Source organism: Rhinoraja longicauda, chromosome 25 (genome assembly GCF_053455715.1).
Source record: "Rhinoraja longicauda isolate Sanriku21f chromosome 25, sRhiLon1.1, whole genome shotgun sequence".
Taxonomy (NCBI): Eukaryota; Metazoa; Chordata; class Chondrichthyes; order Rajiformes; family Arhynchobatidae; genus Rhinoraja; species Rhinoraja longicauda.
In genome coordinates, this window is record NC_135977.1 from 1,345,509 (window position 1) to 1,368,298 (window position 22,790).

At 53.7% G+C, this 22,790-nt stretch overlaps 2 protein-coding genes across 2 annotated transcripts in view; one reads left to right on the forward strand and one right to left on the reverse strand.

The window, feature by feature from the left end:
* Positions 1-8,077, reverse strand: part of LOC144605944 (uncharacterized) — a 20,700-nt gene extending 12,623 nt beyond the window's left edge. The window contains exon 1 of the mRNA XM_078421641.1: positions 7,944-8,077. The gene's annotated coding sequence lies outside the window, so the exon portion shown is untranslated. The remainder of the gene's footprint in view (positions 1-7,943) is intronic.
* On the forward strand, positions 126-18,738 carry pus1 (pseudouridine synthase 1). Its single transcript, XM_078421831.1, has 7 exons — positions 126-137; positions 812-975; positions 8,219-8,708; positions 11,101-11,238; positions 12,458-12,560; positions 15,341-16,038; positions 17,623-18,738. Exons 1-7 carry the CDS (start codon positions 126-128, stop codon positions 17,671-17,673), a joined length of 1,656 nt encoding a protein of 551 aa, XP_078277957.1. The 3' UTR covers positions 17,674-18,738.
* The last annotated feature ends 4,052 nt before the right edge of the window (positions 18,739-22,790 follow it).

Below are 22,790 nucleotides of genomic sequence, written 5' to 3' on the forward strand. Positions count from 1 at the left end.
CATGGCCCCCAACACAGGACCCCTTCCACAACATGGCCCCCAACACAGGACCCCTTCCACAACATGGCCCCCAACACGGGACCCCTTCCACAACATGGCCCCCAACAGGGGACCCCTTCCACAACATGGCCCCCAATGTAGGACCCTTCCACAACATGGCTCCCAACACGACACCTTCCACAACGTGGCCCCAATACAGGACCCCTTCCACAACATGGCCCCCAACACAGGACCCCTTCCACAACATGGCCCCCAACACAGGACCCCTTCCACAACATGGCCCCCAACACAGGACACCTTCCACAACATGGCCCCCAACACAGGACCCCTTCCACAACATGGCCCCAACACAGGACCCCTTCCACAACGTGGCCCCCAACATGGGACCCCTTCCACAATATGGCTCCCAACACAGGACCCCTTCCACAACGTGGCCCCCAATGCAGGACCACTTCCACAACATGGCCCCCAACACAGGACAGCTTCCACAACATGGCCCCCAACACAGGACCCCTTCCACAACGTGGCCCCCAATGCAGGACCACTTCCACAACATGGCCCCCAACACAGGACAGCTTCCACAACGTGGCCCCCAACACAGGACCCCATCCACAACATGGCCCCCAACACAGGACCCCTTCCACAACATGGCCCCCAACACACCTTCCACAACATGGCCCCCAACACAGGACCCCATGCACAACATGGCCCCCAACATGGGACCCCTTCCACAACATGGCCCCCAACACAACACCTTCCACAACATGGCCCCCAACACAGGACCCCTTCCACAACATGGCCCCCAACACAGGACCCCTTCCACAACGTGGCCCCCAACACAACACCTTCCACAACGTGGCCCCCAACACAGGACCCCTTCCACAACGTGGCTCCCAACACGACACATTCCACAACGTGGCCCCCAACACACGACCCCTTCCACAACATGGCCCCCAAAACAACACCTTCCACAACGTGGCCCCCAACACGGGACCCCTTCCACAATATGGCCCCCAACACAGGACCCCTTCCACAACATGGCCCCCAACATGGGACCCCTTCCACAACATGGCCCCCAACACAGGACCCTTCCACAACGTGGCCCCCAATGCAGGACCACTTCCACAACATGGCCCCCAACACAGGACCCCTTCCACAACATGGCCCCCAACACAGGACCCCTTCCACAACATGGCCCCCAACACAGGACCCCTTCCACAACATGGCCCCCAACACGACACCTTCCACAACGTGGCCCCAACACAGGACCCCTTCCACAACATGGCCTCCAATGCAGGACCCCTTCCACAACATGGCCCCCAACACGACACCTTCCACAACGTGGCCCCCAACACGGGACCCCTTCCACAACATGGCCCCCAACACACGACACCTTCAACAACATGGCCCCCAACACAGGACCCCTTCAACAACGTGGCCCCCAACACAGGACCCCTTCCACAACATGGCCCCAACACAGGACCCCTTCCACAACGTGGCCCCCAACACACGACACCTTCAACAACATGGCCCCCAACACAGGACACCTTCCACAATGTGGCCCAACACAGGCGACCATTTGTTTACTAGCCACAGAAAGTGCGGGCGCCGGTTCGTTTCGCTCAACACCTTCACTCAGTCGGCCTTAACCAACCTGATCTCCCGGTGGCTGAGCACTTCAACTCCCCCTCCCACTCCCAGTCTGACCTTTCTGTCATGGGCCTCCTCCAGTGCCATAGTGAGGCCCACCAGAAATTGGAGGAACAGCACCTCATATTTCGCCTGGGCAGCTTGCAGCCCGGTGGTATGAACATTGACTTCTCCAACTTTAGATAGTTCCTCTGTCCCTCTCTTCCCCTCCCCCTTTCCAGTTCTCCCTCTATCTTCCTGTCTCCACCTATATCCTTCCTGTGTCCCGCCCCCCCTGACATCAGTCTGAAGAAGGGTCTCGACCCGAAACATCACCCATTCCTTCTCTCCTGAGATGCTGCCTGACCTGCTGAGTTACTCCAGCATTTTGTGAATAAGATCAAAAGTGATAGGAGCAGAATCAGGCCATTCGACTCATCAAGTCTACTCCGCCATTCAATCATGGCTGATCTATCTCTCCCTCCTAACCCCATTCTCCTGCCTTCTCCCATAATCCTTGACACCCGCACTGATCAACAATCTATCTCTGCCTTAAACACATCCACTGACTTGTGGCCTCCACAGCCGTCTGTGGCAAAGAATCCCACAGATTCACCACCCTCTGATTAAAGAGATTTCTCCTCATCTCCTTCCTGAAGGAGGCTGTGCTCTCTAGTCCTAGACTCTCCCACTGGTGGAAACATCCACTCTATCCAGACCCGTCACTATTCGTTAAGTTTCACAAGTTCACAAGCTATAAGAATAGAATGAGGCCATTCAGCCCATCGAGTCTACTCCGCCATTCAATCATGGCTGATCTATCTCTCCCTCCTAACCCCATTCTCCTGCCTTCTCCCCGTAACCCCTGACACCCGCACTAACCCGATTGTAGACACAGATCTACAATCACACATTACAATCGCCCACACTCTGAAATCTCTACTCCTACAGCAACATTTCTTACTTTAACTACGATCACTAAATGTTATTCCCTTATCATGCAAACGTACAGTATCACCACACAGTAAATGGATGATTGTAATCATGTACTGTCTTTCTGCTGGCTGGATAGCACGTAACAAAAGCTTTACACTGTACCTCACTCAGTACACGTGACAATAAACTAGACTGAGTAGAAACTGTCATCTGTCACTCATTGCACCTCACTCAATTTTGTTAACTGCCACCTCTAGTTTAGAAATACAGCGTGTAAACAGGCCCTTCGGCCCACCGAGTCTCGGCCGACCAGCGACCCCCCATTCACACTAGTTATAGAGTCATGCAGCATGGAAACATGGTCTGAAACATGGTCGACCCGAAACGTCACCCATTCCTTCTCTCCAGAGATGTTGCCTGTCCCGCTGAGTTACTCCATCATTTTGTGTCTGTCTTCGATGGAAACAGGCCCTTCGGCCCAACTTGCCCATGCTGGCCAACATGCCCCATCTGCACTAGTCCCACCTGCCTGCATTTGGCCCATAGCTCTCTTGAACCTGTCCTATCCATGTACCTGTCCAAATGTTTCTTAAACGCGAGAGTCCCTGCCTCAGCTACCCTCCTCCGGCAGCTCGTTCCATACACCCACCACCCTTTGTGTGAAAAAGAATGTTACCCTCAGGTTCCCTTATAATCTTTCCCCCCCCCGAGTTCTGCGTCTCCCCACTTTCTCATCCACTCCCCACACACACTGGGGTCCGATTTACCTACAAGCACGCACATCTTTGGGACGTGGGAGGAAACGGAGCACCCGGAGGAAACCCATGCCGTCACAGGGAAGAGAGCGTGCAAACTCCACACATACAGCACTTGAGCTCAGCATGGAACCTAGTCTCTGGCGCTGTGAGGCAGCAACTCTACCGCTGTGCCACCGTGACGTTTCACATAGAATGCGCAAACTTAGAAAACACTATATTGCAACAAGATAAAGTTATTTCTAACACTCATTTTTAAAGAAAAAGATGAATACATACAGCTTTATATTATGGTAGACAATAGGTGCAGGAGTAGGCCATTCGGCCCTTCCAGCCAGCACCACCATTCAATGTGATCATGGCTGATCATTCTCAATCAGTACCCCGTTCCTGCCTTCTCCCCATAACCCCTGACTCCGCTATCCTTAAGAGCTCTACCTAGCTCTCTCTTGAAAGCATTCAGAGAATTGGCCTCCACTGCCCTCTGAGGCAGAGAATTCCACAGCTTTACAACTCTCTGACTGAAAAGTTATTCCTCATCTCCGTTCTAAATGGCCTACCCTTATTCTTAAACTGTGGCCCCTGGTTCTGGACTCCCCCAACATTGGGAACACGTTTCCTGCCTCTAACGTGTCCAACCCTTAATAATCTTATATGTATCGATAAGATCCCCTCTCATCCTTCTAAATTCCAGTGTATACAAGCCTAGTCGCTCTAGTCTTTCAAGATATGACAGTCCCGCTATTCCGGAATTAACCTAGTAAACCCACGCTGCACGCCCTCAATAGCAAGAATATCCTTCCTCAAATTTGGAGACCAAAACTGCACACAGTACTCCAGGTGCTGTCTCACTAGGGCCCTGTACAACTGCAGAAGGACCACTTTGCTCCTATACTCAACTCCTCTTGTTACGCAGGCTCAAAGGGCCGAATGGCCTACTCCTGCATCTATTTTCTATGAAGGCCAACATACCATTGCCCGCCGGAAATTGGAGGAGCAGCACCTCATATTTCGCCTGGGCAGTTTGCGGCCCGGTGGTATGAACGTCGACTTCTCCAACTTCAGATAGCTCCTCTGTCCCTCCCTTCCCCTCCTCCTTCCCAGATCTCCCTCTATCTTCCTGTCTCCACCTATATCCTTCCATTGTCCCACCCCCGACATCAGTCTGAAGAAGGGTCTCGACCCGAAACGTCACCCATTCCTTCTCTCCCGAGATGCTGCCTGACCTGCTGAGTTACTCCAGCATTTTGTGAATAAATCGATTTGTACCAGCATCTGCAGTTATTTTCTTATTCCATTGGCTTTCTTCACTGCCTGCTGTACCTGCATGCTTCCTTTCAGTGACTGATGCACTAGGACACCCAGATCTCGTTGTACGTCCCCTTTTCCTAACTTGACACCATTCAGATAATAATCTGCCTTCCTATTCTTACCACCAAAGTGGATAACTGGATAACCTCACACTTATCCACATTAAACTGCATCTGCCATGCATCCGCCCACTCACACAACCTGTCCAAGTCACCCTGCAACCTCATAGCATCTTCCTCACAGTTCACACTGCCACACAGCTTCGTGTCATCTGCAAATTTGCTAATGGTACTTTTAATCCCTTCATCCAAGTCATCAAAGTAGAAAGAATCTAGTCTCTACCTTCCCCCTCTCTCTTCATGTCGGAGGATTAGCGTTGTGTGCGACGGCTGATGGGGTGGAAGGTGAGGACGAGGGGGACTCTGTCCCTGTTGTGACTAGGGGCAGGGGGAGCAAGGGGGGAGCAAGGGGGGAGCAAGGGGGGAGCAAGGGGTACCGAGGAGACACGAGTCAGGGCCTCATCTATGAAGGGAGAGGGGAAGGAGGGTTCCCTGAAGAATGAGGACATCTCTGACGCCCTGGTGTGGAACACATCATCCCGGGCGCTGATGCGGCGTAGACGGAGGAATTGGGAGTAGGGGGTAGAGTCTTTGCAGGAAGCAGGTGAGAAGAAGTGTAGTCCAGATAGTTGTGGGAGTCAGTGGGTTTGTAATAGACGTCAGTCGGTAGTCTGTCTCCTGTGATGGACACGATGAGATCAAGAAAGCGGAGGGAGGTGTCGGAGATGGTCAAAGTGCATTTGAGTGTAGGATGGAAATTGGTGGTGAAGTTGATGAACTCCATGGGTTCTGCATGGGTGCAGGAGGTAGCACCAATGCAGTCGTCAATGTAGCGGAGGTAGAGACGAGATTCTTTCTACTTTTAATGCTTGGATGAAGGGATTAAAAGTACCATTAGCAAATTTGCAGATGACACAAAGCTGGGTGGTAGTGTGAACTGTGAGGAAGATGCTATGAGGTTGCAGGGTGAATTGGACAGGTTGTGTGAGTGGGCGGATGCATGGCAGATGCAGTTTAATGTGGATAAGTGTGAGGTTATCCACTTTGGTGGTAAGAATAGGAAGGCAGATTATTATCTGAATGGTGTCAAGTTAGGAAAAGGGGACGTACAACGAGATCTGGGTGTCCTAGTGCATCAGTCACTGAAAGGAAGCATGCAGGTACAGCAGGCAGTGAAGAAAGCCGATGGAATGTTGGCCTTCATAACAAGAGGAGTTGAGTATAGGAGCAAAGAGGCCCTTCTGCAGTTGTACAGGGCCCTAGTGAGACCACACCTGGAGTACTGTGTGCAGTTTTGGTCTCCAAATTTGAGGAAGGATATTCTTGCTATTGAGGGCGTGCAGCGTAGGTTTACTAGGTTAATTCCCGGAATGGCGGGACTGTCATATGTTGAAAGACTGGAGCACAGGCAGACAGGCACAGCATCTGTGTGGGAACATGGATAGGTGAGGTTTCACAAAGTGCTGGAGTAACTCAGCGGGTCAGGCAGCATCTGTGGAGAACATGGATAGGTGACGTTTCGGGTCTTTAGACTTTAAAAGAAAAACCTTCACAGTTGAATAGTTGAGCAAAATTCATTGTGCTGCTGTGACAAAGTGTAGCGGCAATAGTTGGGTAGGGAGACACTGAGCCACGGGCCGTTCGGCCCGGCCTGTCGCTTCTGGCCCTCTTGCCCACTGTCCCCCCGTACCTGTAGCAGCGGCCGGCAGGAAGACAGTGATTATCCAGAGAGGAGGGTGCATCTTTACACAGTGTCCGCGCTGTGAGCCATGTTGGGCGGCGCTGGGAGAGGGGCGAGGCGGCGCTGGCAGGGGGGCAAGGCGGCGCTGGGAGAGGGGGGAGAGGCGGCGCTGGGAGAGGGGTGAGGCGGCCCGGCCCCGGCCCATTGTGACGGGACGCCTTTGGAACCCGCAGTAACAGACACACACACACAAGGTGAACACGCACCCCGCTGCCTCGCCTCGCCAACACACAGGGTGTATCTTACACCCCACCCACATATGCATGCCGCATGCTACAAGCTGCATGACTGATGCATGCTGCCCTGGTGAAACCACACTGGGTGTATCTTACACCCACCCATGCATGCCGCATGCTACAAGCTGCATAACTGATGCATGCTGCTCTGGTGAAACCACACTGGGTGTATCTTACACCCACCCTCCCATGCATGCATGCTACAAGCTGCAAGACTGATGCATGCTGCCCTGGTGAAACCACAGGGTGTATCTTACACCCTCCCATGCATGCATGCTGCCCCTGGTGAGACCACACAGGGTGTATCTTACACCCACCCATGCATGCATGCTGCCCCTGGTGAGACCACACAGGGTGTATCTTACACCCACCCACGCTGCTCTCTACGTGCTCCATGGTGCAGACTGCCCACTATAAGATGCAGGATGCCTTCCTGCCCTGTGGACCCATGCTGCAAACTGCATGACTGCCGAGCCAAGTGAAACTACATACTAAGAATAAGGGGTCGGCCATTTAGGACTGAGATGAGGAAAAACTTTGTCACCCGGTGAGTTGTGAATCGGTGGAATTCTCTGCCACTGAAGGCAGTGGAGGCCAATTCTCTGGATGTTTTCAAGAGAGAGTTAGATTTAGCTCTCAGGGCTAACGGAACCAAGGGGTGTGGGGAGAAAGCAGGAATGGGGAACTGATTGTGGATGATCAGCCGTGATCATATTGAATGGCGGTGCTGGCTCGAAGGGCTGAATGGCCTCCTCCTGCACCTATTTTGCTGTTTCTACACAGGGTGCATCTTGCACCGACCCATGCAAACTGTCTACTGCCTGCTGCAAGGCCCCACCCACTGGGAGAGCCCCTCACCCCGTCCAGCCACCCACTGGGAGAGCCCCTCACCCCATCCACCCACCCACTGGGAGAGCCCCTCACCCCGTCCAGCCACCCACTGGGAGAGCCCCTCACCCCGGCTGCCCACCCACTGGGAGAGCCCCTCACCCCATCCACCACCCACTGGGAGAGCCCCTCAACCCATCCACCCACCCACTGGGAGAGCCCCTCAACCCATCCACCCGCCCACTGGGAGAGCCCAGCCACCCACTGGGAGAGCCACTCACCCCGTCCAGCCACCCACTGGGAGAGCCCCTCACCCCATCCACCCGCCCACTGGGAGAGCCCCTCAACCCATCCACCCGCCCACTGGGAGAGCCACTCACCCCGGCTGCCCACCCACTGGGAGAGCCACTCACCCCCGGCTGCCCACCCACTGGGAGAGCCCACTCACCCAATCCGCTCACCCACTGGGAGAATCGCTGACACACGGCGCAGCAGAGTTGGAATAGCAGCGGCAAGGTTGAAGTAGCAGCAGGCGGGCGGGCGGGCGGGCGCTAGGACCCGTGTGCGGGGAGGGGGCGGTGCGTTTGGCCGTTGATTGACGGCGGCGGGAGAGGGAGGGTGGGGCGTGTGGCCCTTGATTGACGGCAGCGACGGCGAGAGAGGGAGGGGCGGAGGCGGGGCGAGTGGCCGTTGATTGACGGCGGCGGCGGCGGCGGCGGGGAGCGGGAGAGTCGGCGGGGGAGGGGCCGAGCGGCCGCCACGCCGGGGGGAGCGGGGAGGGAGAGGCCGGCCGCGCAGGTTGAGGCTGGCGCTGCGGCGAGTGGGCGCCGTGTTACCCGCGGCGGCGGCACGGCGACGCTGGTCCGGGGCGGCCTCATGGCCGAGGCGGGCGGCAAGCGGCGGTTCCAGGCGGGGACCCAGGCCCCACCACAGGCCCAGGCCCCACCACAGGCCCAGGCCCCACCACAGGCCCAGCCCCACCACAGGCCCAGGCCCCACCACAGGCCGCACCACAGGCCGCACCACAGGCCCAGGCCCCACCCACAGGCCCAGTCCCGCGGCCGCACCGCCGCCGGGCAAGAGGCTGAAGCCGGCGGCGGGGGAGCAGGAGGAGGACGGGGTCGGGGACGGGGGAGAGCGGGGCGGCAAGAGCCCGAAGCGCAAGGTGGTGCTGCTGGTGGTTTACTCGGGCAAAGGCTACCACGGCATGCAGGCGAGTGGCCCGGGCCGGGCCGGGCCGGCACTGGCGGCCATGACATGTCCCCCCCCCCCCCCCCCCCGATCTCTCTCCCCCCCCCCCCCATCTCTCTCCCCCCCCCCCATCTCTCTCCCCCCCCCCATCTCTCTCCCCCCCCCCCCCATCTCTCTCCCCCCCCCCCCCATCTCTCTCCCCCCCCCCCCGGTCTCTCTCCCCCCCCCCCCCCATCTCCCCCCCCCGGTCCTCTCTCCCCCCCCCCCCATCTCCCCCCCCCCGGATCTCTCTCCCCCCCCCCCCCATCTCCCCCCCCCCCTCCTCTCCCCCCCCCCCCCCCTCTCCTCCCCCCCCCCCCATCTCTCTCCCCCCCCCCCCGATCTCTCTCCCCCCCCCCCCCGATCTCTCTTCCTGGAGTACTGTTTGCAGTTTTGGTCTCCAATTTTGAGGAAGGATATTCTTGCTATTGAGGGCGTGCAGCGTAGGTTTACTAGGTTAATTCCCGGAATGGCGGGACTGTCGTATGTTGAAAGGCTGGAGCGACTAGGCTTGTACACACTGGAATTTAGAAGGATGAGAGGGGATCTTATCGAAACGTATAAGATTATTAAGGGGTTGGACACGATAGAGACAGGAAACATGTTCCCAATGTTGGGGGAGTCCAGAACAAGGGGCCACAGTTTAAGAATAAGGGGTAGGCCATTTAGAACTGAGATGAGGAAAAACTTTTTCAGTCAGAGTTGTGAATCTGTGGAATTCTCTGCCTCAGAAGGCAGTGGAGGCCAATTCTCTGAATGCATTCAAGAGAGAGCTGGATAGAGCTCTTAAGGATAGCGGAGTCAGGGGGTATGGGGAGAAGGCAGGAACGGGGTACTGATTGAGTATGATCAGCCATGATCACATTGAATGGGCGGTGCTGGCTCGAAGGGCCGAATGGCCTCCTCCTGCACCTATTGTCTATTCTCCCCATACCCCCTGACTCCGCTATCCTTAAGAGCCCTATCTAGTTCTCTCTTGAAAGCACTCAGAGAATTGGCCTCCACTGCCTTCTGAGGCAGAGAATTCCACAGATTCACAACTCTCTGACTGAAAAAGTTTTTCCTCATCTCCGTTCTAAATGGCCTACCCCTTATTCTTAAACTGTGGCCCCTGGTTCAGGACTCCCCCAACATTTCCTCCTCCCTCCTTCTCTCCCCCCCTCCTTCTCCCCCCCCCCCCTCCTTCTCCCCCTCCTCCCCACCCCTCCCCTTCTCCCCCCCTTCTCCCTGTTCTGCCTCCCCATGCCGTTCGTAAATCTCAGGATTGTCGTTTTGTTGGCTTCGTCTGGCCTCAACAATTCCACTTCTACCCAGTGCTGTCATGACCTGACTTTGACGAGTTCCTGTTCCCCCACTTTGAATTTTGCCTTCAATTTTGCTCTTGAGTTCGCCAAGGTAGACTAGAGACACACGGAACTGCAGATGCTGGGTTCTGAAGTAAAACACAAAGTGCTGGAGCATCTCAGTGGGATCCAGCAGCATGTGTGGAGTGAATGGACAGGTGACATTTTGAGCTGGGTCCTTCCTTGGGACTGATGTGAGTAGAGGGAAGAGTCTAGGATCGCAGGGCACAGCCGCAGAATAAAAGGAAGTACGTTTAGAATGGAGACGAGGAGGGATTTCTTTAGCCAGAGGGTGGTGAATCTGGCGGTGGAGGCCAAGTCATTGGGTATTTTTAATGCAGAGGTTGATAGTTCTTTCCCTTTGCTCTACCTATTGTACTTGAGTTTAACTTGATTATATTTATGTACAGTAACATGCAGAGCACACAGCTTTTCACTGTACCTCGGTACACATGACAATTATAAAAGCCTACCTCAACTTAAACATTTCCGGAGAATGGGTCAGAGTAGGAATTCTTGCAAGCATTTGGAAAAACTCCACACTGGTACGGTGTGGATACAAATAACTGCAGATGCTGGTTTGCACAAAGGGAGACAAAGTGCTGGAGTAACTCAGCGGGTCAGGCAGCATCTGTGGAGAACATGGATAGGTGACGTTTCACAGAGTGCTGGAGTAACTCAGAGGGTCAGGCAGCATCTCTGGAGAACATGGATAGGTAATGTTTCACAGAGTGCTGGAGTAACTCAGCGGGTCAGGCAGCATCTGTGGAGAACATGGATAGGTGATGTTTCACAGAGTGCTGGAGTAACTCAGCGCGTCAGGCAGCATCTGTGGAGAACGTGGATAGGTGATGTTTTACAGAGTGCTGGAGTAACTCAGCGGGTCAGGCAGCATTGCTGGAGAACGTGGATGGTGACGTTTTGGGCCGGGACTAGTGGGTTCAGCATGGCTTGTCCCTTCAGTGTGCGGTGTAGCAATGTTGCTTTTCCACTGCATTGACGGATGTTTATTTTGGGATTTGCTTACAACAGAGGAATGTTGGTTCAGCTCAGTTCAAGACAATCGAGGATGAGCTGGTATCGGCACTGGTGGGGGCCGGCTGTATACCGGAGAACCACGGCAATGATATGCGGAAGATGTCCTTCCAGAGGAGTGCCAGGACTGACAAGGTACTGCGCGTAACGTTGATTGATTTAGGACGGCAAGGTGGCGTAGCGGGGAGAGTTGCTGCCTCACAGCGCCAGAGACCCAGGTTTGATCCTGACCTCGGGTGCTGTCAGTACGGAGTTTGTGCATTCTCCCCGTGACCGTGTGGTATTTCCCCGGGTGCTTCAGTTTCCTCGCACACTCCAAAGATGTGTAGGTTTGTAGGTTAGTTGGCTTCTGTAAATTGGCCTGAGAATGTAGGATAGGACCATTGTGTATGTGATCGATGGTCGGCGTGGACTCGGTGAGCCAAAGGGACTGTTTCCATGCTGTATCTCTAAACGTATCTGTTTCTCATTTAGTGTTTGTAGTTATTGGGCTTCACCTCCCTATATGCCTGACCTGTGGAGCTGTGTCAGATCTTGCATTCCAGTCAGTCTGCACAGATTACCTACAACTTTGTGAAGTGGAATAAAGATGTGGGAGGTAATTCCAGCTAGGGCCCTGGCGGCGAGTCTGTAGGCTCACATGGGATGTTGAGGACTTTTAAAGATACAACGTGGAAACGGGTCCTTCGACCCACCATGTCTGTGCAGACCAATGATCACCCCATACACTAACACTATCCTACGCTCATTACGGTCAATTTACAATTTTACCAAAGCCAATTTACCTACAAACCGGTACGTCTTTGGTATGTGGGAGGAAACCGGAGCACTAGAAGAAAACCGATGCGGTCACGTGGAGAACGTACAAACGTCATACAGATTGTACCCGTGGTCAGGATGGAAGCTGGGTCTCTGGTGCTGTAAGGCAGCAACTCTACCGCTGCTCCACCGTGCCACCCAGTGAGATGTGGGTGGAAATTTCAGCCAAGGCCCTGGTTGGGAGTGCGTTGCGAGTGTCGGGGATGTAAGTGGAGTAGCTGGGCTAAGGGGATTGCATTATAATGGCTGCTGATTGATAAACCCACCTGGGTGGTGAATCTGTGGGATTCATTGCCACAGAGGCTGTGAACACCAAGTCAGTGGATATTTTTAAGGCAGAGATAGATAGATTCTTGATTTGGATGGGTGTCAGGGGTTATGGGGAGAAGGCAGGGGAATGGGGTTGAGAGGGAGAGATAAATCAGCCATGATTGAATGGCGGAGTAGACTTGATGGGCAGAATCAAGCTAATTCTGCTCCTTTCACTTATGAAACCCGTCTCTTGTTTCAAGCTTCCCTCTCCTTTTATTTACAGGGTGTATCGGCTGCTGGTCAGATTGTCTCGCTGAAACTCTGGCTCATCGACAACCTTGTGGAGAAGATCAATGAAAACCTGCCGCCCAGCATTAAAGTATTAGGTAGGGCTGCTGTGGGCCTTTGGTGCAGCACCCTGGTGGGTGGTTCGGGCCCCTATGTGGTGGATTTGGGGCCGTGTGCGGGTGTGTTCGGGGCCCTGTGCGGGTGGGTTCGGGGGCCCTTGTGCGAGTGGTCGGGCCCTGTGTGCGGGTGGGTTTGGGGCCCGTGTGCGGGTGGTTTTTTTGGCCCTATGTGGTGGGTTTGGGGCCCGTGTGCGGGTGGGTTCGGGGCCCGTGTGCGAGTGGGTTCGGGGCCCGATTGCGGGTGGGTTCGGTGCCCGTGTGCGGGTGGATTTGGGGCCTGTGTGCGGGTGGGTTCGGGGGCCCGTGTGCGGGTGGGTTCGGGGCCCTGTGCGGGTGGGTTCGGGACCCGTGTGCGGGTGGGTTTGGGGCCCCGTGTGCGGGTGGGTTTGGGCCCCGTGTGCGGGTGGGTTCGGGGGCCCGTGTGCGGGTGGGTTCGGGGCCCGTGTGCGGGTGGGTTCGCGGCCCGTGTGCGGGTGGTTTTTTGGCCCTATGTGTGGGTTTGGGGCCCGTGTGCGGGTGGGTTCGGTGCCCGTGTGCGGGTGGATTTTGGGCCTGTGTGCGGGTGGGTTCGGGGCCCTGTGCAGGTGGGTTCGGGACCCGTGTGCGGGTAGGTTCGGGGCCCGTGTGCGGGTGGTCGGGCCCTGTGCGGGTGGGTTTGGGGCCCGTGTGCGGGTGGGTTTTTTGGCCCTATGTGGTGGGTTTGGGGCCCGTGTGCGGGTGGTCGGGCCCCGTGTGCGGGTGGGTTTGGGGCCCGTGTGCAGGTGGGTTCGGGGGCCGTGTGCGGGTGGGTTTTTTGGCCCTATGTGGTGGGTTTGGGGCCCGTGTGCGGGTGGTCGGGCCCCGTGTGCGGGTGGGTTTGGGGCCCGTGTGCAGGTGGGTTCGGGGGCCGTGTGCGGGTGGGTTCGGGGCCCATGTGCAGGTGGTCGGGGCCCTGTGCGGGTGGGTTCGGGGCCCGTGTGCGGGTGGGTTCGGGGCCCTGTGCGGGTGGGTTCGGGGCCCGTGTGCAGGTGGGTTCGGGGCCCTGTGCGGGTGGGTTCGGGGCCCTGTGCGGGTGGGTTCGGGGCCCGTGTGCGGGTGAGTTTGGGGCCGTGTGCCGGTGGGTTCGGGGGGCCGTGTGCCGGTGGGTTCGGGGGCCCGTGTGCGGGTGGGTTCGGGGGCCCTGTGCGGGTGGGTTCGGGGGCCCGTGTGCGGGTGGGTTTGGGGCTGTGTGCCGGTGGGTTCGGGGGCCCGTGTGTGGGTGGGTTCGGGGGCCCTGTGCGGGTGGGTTTGGGGCCCGTGTGCGGGTGGGTTTGGGGCTGTGTGCCGGTGGGTTCGGTGGCCCGTGTGCGGGTGGGTTCGGGGGCCCGTGTGCGGGTGGGTTTGGGGCCCGTGTCCGGGTGGGTTCGGGGCCCGTGTGCAGGTGGGTTCGGGGCCCGTGTGCAGGTGGGTCCGGGGGCCCGTGTGCGGGTGGGTTTGGGGCCCTGTGCGGGTGGGTTTGGGGCCCGTGTGCCGGTGGGTTCGGGGGCCCGTGTGCGGGTGGGTTCGGGGGCCCTGTGCGGGTGGGTTCGGGGGCCCGTGTCCGGGTGGGTTCGGGGCCCGTGTGCAGGTGGGTTCGGGGCCCTGTGAGGGTGGGTTCGGGGGCCCTGTGCGGGTGGGTTTGGGGCCCGTGTCCGGGTGGGTTCGGGGCCCTGTGCAGGTGGGTCCGGGGCCCGTGTGCAGGTGGTCGGGGCCCTGTGCGGGTGGGTTCGGGGCCCATGTGCAGGTGGTCGGGGCCCGTGTGCGGGTGGGTTCGGGGCCCGTGTGCAGGTGGTCGGGGCCCGTGTGCGAGTGGGTCGGGGCCCCTCCCTCAGGTCTGGGTGGCTGAGGATACCATCATTAATTTAGTCGTAGAGTCCTTTAGCATGGAAACAGACCCTTAAGCCCAACCCATCCATGCCGACCATCCACGCAAGTCCCACCAGGTACACAGACATACAAGAAATGTTTGGAGAGATGTGGGCCAAATCGTGGCTGGTGGGACTAGCGTAGATGGTCAGCATGGATGAGGTGGGCCGATTGGCCTGTTTTCCTGGGTATTTGGAATCTTTCCTATCCAAGCATCTTTTAAATGCTGTTATAGTCCCTGCTACAACTCCCTCCTCTGGCACCTCGTCCCATACACCCACCATCCTCTGTGTGGAAAACGTTGCCCTATTAAATCTTTCCCCTCTCACCTTAAACCTATTTCCTCTGGTTCTTGATTCCCCTACTCTGGGTATAAACTCTTGCGCATTCACCCTAGCTATTCTCATGATCTTATACACCTCTGTAAGATCACCTTCATCCTCCTGCACTCCAAGAAATAAAGTCCTAGCCTGCCCAACCTCTCCCTATAGCTCAGGCCCTCGAGTCCTGGAAACATCCTCATGAATCTTCTCTGCACTGAGGCCAATTAACCTATGAACTCCAGCACTTTCTGTTCGACCGTAGATAAACACAAAGTGCTGGAGTAACTCAGCGGTTCAGGCAGCATCTCTGGGGAAAAGGAATAGGTGACGCTTCGGGTCGAGACCCTTCTGCAGGCTTCTTCAGACTGAGAGGGTCTCAGTTCCCAGCATCTGCAGTTGCTTCTTGCACGTAAGGTTTTGGTATCTGCATTCTTTGTGTCCACGTGTCAGTCTGTGTTGGTTCTGCAATCCTTTCAGGCGCTCGTGTTGAAGTGATGCGGGGGACCCTTGTCTTAGCCTAGGCTCCTGGCAGCAGGTAGTGTGAGTGGTTCATTGCTCTCTCTCCCCCCTCAGGACTGAAGCGTGTGACGGGGCGGTTCAACTCGAAGAACACGTGTGATGCCCGCACCTACTTCTACATGCTGCCCACCTTTGCGTTGGGCCACAAGGATGAGGAAGGTGAGCCCACGACCTTCCGCCTGAGTGCCGGCACCCTGAGCCAAGTCAACAAGCTGCTGGGCTGCTACAAAGGCACCCACAACTTCCACAACTTCACGTCGGGGAAGGGCCCGCGGGACCCCAGCGCCAAGCGCTACATCATGGAGATGTTCTGCGAAGCCCCCTTTGTGCGGCAGGGCCTGGAGTTTGCCGTGCTGAAGGTGAAGGGGCAGAGTTTCATGATGCACCAGATCAGGAAGATGATTGGCCTGGTGATCGCCGTGGTGAGGGGCTACGCACCAGAGACCATCATGGAGCAGAGCTGGGGCGAGGACAAGGTGGACGTGCCCAAGGCCCCGGGCCTGGGGTTGGTCCTGGACACCGTCCACTTCGAGAAGTACAACCAGCGCTTTGGCAACGACGGAGTCCACCAGGCCCTGGAGTGGAATGATGAGGAACTACACAGGGAGGCCTTCAAAGAGAACCACATCTACCCCACCATCGTCACCACGGAACGGGAAGAACAGTCAATGGTCAATTGGCTCAGCACCCTCCCTATCCACGACTTCACTGCCACAGCCTCGGGCATCCAGCTAACGGACAACCACTCCAAGGTGAGTCCTTGAGGAAAAACCTCCCACCCAGAGAGTTGTCAATCTGTGAAGGCAGTGGAGGTCGATTCACTGGATGGATTCGAGAGAGTTAGATTTAGCTCTTGGGGCTAACGGAATCAAGGGATATGGGGAAAAAGCAGGAACGGGTATTGATTCTGGATGATCAGCCATGATCACACTGAATGGCGGTGCAGGTTCGGAGGCCCGAATGGCCTCCTCCTGCACCTATTGTCTATGATTCTACACTCGCTTTGTGTCAAAGCCTGGGGAGGTAGTATCTGAGTATAGACTCCAGACTCAGCACCTATAGAGGTTTCACGAACCTTCAAACCTGGCGTTCTGAAATAGAGTGGATCGTGAGTTGAGTGTTTAGTGTTTAGTTTTCTTTTAGTTTAGAGATGTAATGTGGAAACAGGCCCTTCAGCTCACCGAGTCTGCACCGACTAGCGATCACCCTGTACACTGTTACCATCTTACACACTAGGGACAAATATATTTTTTATCAATTAACCTACAAACGCCTTTAGGATGTGAGAGGAAACTGGAGCATCCGGAGAAAACCCACGCGGTCAGAGAGAACGTGCAAACTCTGTACAGACAGCACCCGCAGTCGGGATCCAACCTTTGATACCCTTGCTAATCAAGCCTTGTTTCAATCCATTTCCACCACTGCCTTTGACTATAGAGTTTGATTCAAAATTCTATCTTAAAACTTGGATTATTAATGCATGGTGTTGGATTAGATTTTTTTTAAACTTCAGATGAAATATATACAATCCTCCAAAGGCTCCGATTTCCTCCCACATCCCAAAGAGGTGCGGGTTTGAAGGTTAACCCACCCTCTGTAATTTGCTCCTAGTGTGTAGGGAGTGGATGAGAAAATGGGGCAACGTAGAACTTGTGTGGCTATGCAAGGAACTGCAGGTGCTGGTTTACAAAAAAGTGCTGGTGTAAGTTAGCAGGTCAGGCAGCATCTGTGGTGAACATGGATAGGTGACGTTTCACAGAGTGCTGGAGTAACTCAGCGGGTCAGGCAGCATCTGTGGTGAACATGGATAGGTGACGTTTCAGTCTGGGACCCTTCTATCCATGTTCTCCGGAGATGCTGCCTGATCTGATGTGTTACTCTAGCACTTTGTGTCTTTTTATAGAGCTAGTGTGTGTAGGTGATCAATGGTCAGTGTAGACACGGTGGGCTGAAGGTACTGTTTCCCTGCTGCATTTCTAAAAAGGCATTGCTGTTTCCTAATTGAATTAGGAACCAGGGGACATAGGTTTAATGTGGGGGGGGTAAATTTAATAGGAACCTGAGGGGAAACGTTTTCATACAAAGGGTGGTGGGTGTATGGAACGAGCTGCCAGAGGAGGTAATTGAGACGGGGGGGGGTCTATTGCAACATTTAAGAAACATTTAGACAGGTACATGGATAGGCCAGGTTTGGAGGGATATGGGCCAAATGCAGACAGGTGGGACGAGTGTGGATGGGACATGTTGGCTGGTGTGGGCAAGTTGGGCCACTGGGCCTGTTTCCACACTGTATGATTCTGACTCTGATTTTGTATCCGTCTCCCTTGGTCTTGCAGAAGATGAACGATGAGGTGGATGGTGGCAGTGATGTGGGTGAATCTGACTGAAGAACGGTCGTGTCTGGATCGCACACACCCTCGCCAAGCCCCCGCTGGCCCCAGAGAGTGGCGACTGTGGGCTACCACTCGTGGCTACTGCCACCGACCTGCCCCGCAAAGCGAGAGGAGAGGGGACCCAAGTCGTTGAGTTTTTAAGCTTTTTAAAAGATTACTTCTGAGGTATGCATCCTCCACACACTGCCTGCATTTCTCTGTTTTAATTACAGGTGCTCCTCAGCTTACGATGGGATTCTGTTCTGAGAAACCCATCGGAAACCGAAAATATCGCAAGTCGAAATGCATTGTACTGCACGTGATCACGTGGCCGGAAGCGAGCTGCCGTTTGCACCATCGCAAAGTCTAAATATCGTACGTTGAAGCATCGTAAGGCGGGGAGCACCTATATAGTGATGTAGGAGATCTTCAGAGTGAATGACATTGGAGGAATTTGTGTGTAGGAAGGAACTGCAGATGTTGGTTTACACTGTAGATAGACACAAAAAGCTGGAGTAACTCGGGCAGCATCCCTGGAGAAAAGGAATAGGTGACGTTTCGGGTCGGGTCTGAAGAAGGGTCTTAACCCGAAACGTCACCTATTCCTTTTCTCCAAGGAACTACAGATGCTGGTTGACACCAAAGATAGACAAAGGATGCTGGAGTAACTCAGCGAGTCAGCATCTCCAGAGAAAAAGAAGTCGGTGACGTTTCGGGTCGGGCCCTGAAGATGGAGATGCTGCCAGCCTGAAGAAGGGTTCCAAACCGTCGCATCACCCACTCCTTTTGTCCAGAGTCACCCCAGCTTCTCGTGTCTATCGTCTGTTGACATTCCCTGCTGGCTCTTTGATTTTGGGTGAAAAATGAGATGTTTGAAGCAAATGAGCATCTCTTGGTCTGGGCCTTTCCCTGTGAGGATCATGTCTGGTGCTGATGTGAACACAGATCTGGGTGGGATCATGGATCTGTGAGTGACTCACAGTTCCACAAACAAAGCTTTATTGTATCTGACTTTCAGAATGGTCACTATGCGGCATTTGAGATTAAACATTCGTATAAAAATAATAAAATGAAGGAAATTCAGCAAAAAACTGCTTCCGTGTGGGTTTTCTTTTAACCTGATGTTTTGTGTCCATATTCAGGAGGTCGTTCTATTTCATTATGTGTCTTTACTTAAGAACAGGATGAAGAAGGACAGTTACTTAAGGTCTCTCCTGTCCATTTACCCAGCTTTGTTCTATCTTTTCAGAGGTAACCAACTAAGACCTGTTGATTTCAGTTTTGCTTAAGAGAATCAGTATGGAAACAGGCCCTTCGGCCCACTGAGTCTGCGCTGACCATCGATCACCCGTTCACACTTGTTCCGTGTTATCCCACTTTCTCATCCACTCCTCAGGTTTCCTTGAACATTTTCCCCTCACTTTATATTTGTGCCCTCTGGTTCTGGGGCCGAAGGGCCTGTTTCCGTGCTGTATTTTCAGTCTTCCAATCAAATCGAGGAACTGCGGATGCTGGTTTGCAAAAATAAGACACAAAAGTGCTGAAATAACTCAGCGGGTCAAGCAGCATCTCTGGAGAACATGGGTAGGTGCAGACGGGTCCTGACCCGAAAAATCACCTACCCATGTTCTCCAGAGATGCTGTCTTACCCACTGAGTTACCCCAGCACTTAAAAATCAGGTCTAGCTTGTTTTTCTTCCATCAACGGCATTATCAAATTACGCTCTCTCACTCACCCATGCTGACCAAGATGCCCTATCAAAGCTGGTCTCATTTGCCTGCATTTGGTCCATATCCCTCTAAACCTTCCCTATCCAGATGTTATAGTATCTGCCTCAAGTACCTCCTCTGGCCACTCATTCCTTATATCCACCACCCTCTCTGCGTGGGAAAAGTTGCCTCTCAGGTTCCTTTTAAATCTTTCCCATCTCCCCTTAAACCTATCTCCTCTGGTTCTTATCCCACTACCTGGCTAAAAAAATCAGTGCATTCACCCTAAATATTCCCCTCATGATTTTATCTGCAAGTGCAAACTTACTATTCACTTGCAGATAAAAGTGGTTTAAATGAATAAATGCATAGAGTTATGGTTTATATCTCCGATTTGGATACGAATGTGCAAAACTACGATTTGCACATTCTTATCCAAATTGTGGCTATAAACCATGACTATGCATTTATTCCTGCGCTTCAAGGAATAAAGTCCCAGTCCTATTACATAAACTCCAAATGTGGCCTCACCAACGTCTTGTACAACTGTAACATAACCTCTTAACTTCTATACTCAGTACCCTGACAGGTAACTTCATTGCCCCAACGAGAGAGCAGTCCTGAACTACTATCTACCTTGAAGATAGACACAAAATGCTGGAGTAACTCAGTGGGACAGGCAGCATTTCTGGAGAGAAGGAATGGGTGGCGTTTTGGGTTGAGACCCTTCTTCAGACTGAGAGTCGGGAGGGGGAGATACAGAGATAAGTTGTGAGAAGAAGACATCAAAGGGGATGGAGACCAAGGAAAATCTAGAATAGATCATTGTTCGCTGGGAGAAGGTAACAACAAAGCAAAGTAATCGGGGACAGTCAGACTGGTCGGAGAACTGGGAAGGGGGTAGGGATGGAGAGAGAGGGAAAGCAAGGACTACTTGAAGTTTGAGAAGTTAATATTCATATCGCTGGGGTACAAGCTACCCAAGTGAAATATGAGGTGGTGTTCTTCCATTTTGCGCTGGGCATCACTCTGACTATGGAGGGGGGCCAGGACAGAAAGGTCAGTGCCAATGTACCAAAAGCAGTTTTCACCCGCCTGTCTACCGGTGATGCCACTTTTATCCAGCATAAAGGAGAGGGGTGAGTGCTGATGATTGCACAACGCTCCGTTCTATTTACATTTCTGCAGCGGATGAATCAGTCCATGCCCTCAAGGTGTCAGTCCTACACAACATTTGGCCATGCAGGAGAGGTGGAGCGTTGAGTGGCCAGAACATTAGTGCCACAAAAGTCAGCAGATGACAATCTACAACAGGAGACATTCCGACGACCACCTTCAATAGCTTTAAGCTTGATGTGTCCCTCCCTGTTTACATCACCCTTGGAGGGGGGAGGGGGGGTCATGGATGACTAGAAGCTCAATAGGATCAGCCATATAAACGCTGTGGCCACGAGAGCAGGTGAGAGGCTGGACATTCTGCAGTGAGGGACTTGCCTTTTTTGCCATGTCGGAAGCATAAGTGAATACTCTCCATTTTCCTGGATGTATTCCAAAGGCACAACACCATCCAGGACGTGCTAGTGCTCCATGGGGGGGAGGGGAGGGGAGGGGGAGGGGGGGGTTTGGAGTCAACAACGTGGACACGTATGCATGCAGCAAATGGGAAAGAGAGTGCAGGAAAAGTCATGTTTAAACTAACAGGGCAGGGGGGTAGGACCCAATGCAAGGAGACAGAGGGCCATAAAAGGAGGACAGAATCAAAAGATAGAAGGGAGATAAGAAAAACGAACCTGAAAGCTTTGTGCCTTAATGCGAGGAGCATTCAAAATAAGGTGGATTAATTGAATGTGCAGTTAAGGGATTTGATATAGTTGAAATTACGGAGACATGCCTCTAGGGTGACCAAGGCTGGGAGCTGAACATGCAGGGGTATTCGATATTCAGGAAGGATAGACAGAAAGGAAGAGAAGGTGGGGTGACATTGCTGGTTAAAGAGGAGATTAATGCAATAGCAAGGAGAGACATTAGCTGGCTGGTTGGAATCTTTGGTGAGCACGCAACAAAGTCTTTTCACTGTACCCCGGTCGGTACAAGTGACAATAAACTCAACTCAACTTCGCAGCATTTTCAATTTTTATTTCAGATTTCCAGCATTTGCATTATTTTCCACTTACAGTGTCAAAAAAGCAGCCAGCATCATCAGAGACCCACACCATCCTGGCCATACACTCATTTCAATCCTGCCATCGGGAAGAAGGTACATGAACCTGAAAGCCATAACGTCCAGGTTCAAGAACAGCTTCTTCTCTACAGCCATCAGGGTATTAAACACCACAACCCCAAATAAGCTCTGAACTACAATAGACTATTATTATTATTATTACACTACAATTGCTTGTTTTTTGTGTGTACGTATGTGTGCGTGTATGTGTAGTTGTATATAAATGGTGAGTTACTCCAGCATTTTGTGTCTACCCTATATATATCTATATATAGATAGACACAAAAAGCTGGAGCAACTCAGTGGGACGGGCAGCATCTCTGGAGAGAAGGAATGGGTGACATTTCGGGTCAATAGACAATAGACAATAGGTGCAGGAGTAGGCCATTCAGCCCTTCGAGCCAGCACCGCCATTCAATGCGATCATGGCTGATCACTCTCAATCAGTACCCCGTTCCTGCCTTCTCCCCATACCCCCTCACTCCGCTATCCTTAAGAGCTCTATCCAGCTCTCTCTTGAAAGCATCCAACGAACTGGCCTCCACTGCCTTCTGAGGCAGAGAATTCCACACCTTCACCACTCTCTGACTGAAAAGGTTCTTCCTCATCTCCGTTCTAAATGGCCTACCCCTTATTCTTAAACTGTGGCCCCTTGTTCTGGACTCCCCCAACATTGGGAACATGTTTCCTGCCTCTAATGTGTCCAATCCCCTAATTATCTTATATGTTTCAATAAGACCCCCCCTCATCCTAAATTCCAGTGTATACAAGCCTAATTGCTCCAGCCTTTCAACATACGACAGTCCCGCCATTCCGGGAATCAACCTAGTGAACCTACGCTGCACGCCCTCAATAGCAAGAATATCCTTCCTCAAATTTGGAGACCAAAACTGCACACAGTACTCCAGGTGCGGTCTCACTAGGGCCCGGTACAACTGTAGAAGGACCTCTTTGCTCCTATACTCAACTCCTCTTGTTACGAAGGCCAACATTCCATTGGCTTTCTTCACTGCCTGCTGTAGCTGCATGCTTCCTTTCAGTGACTGATGCACTAGGACACCCAGATCTCGTTGAATATCCCCTCTTCCTAACTTGACACCATTCAGATAATAATCTGCCTTTCTATTCTTACTTCCAAAGTGAATAACCTCACACTTATCTACATTAAACTGCATCTGCCATGTATCCGCCCACTCACACA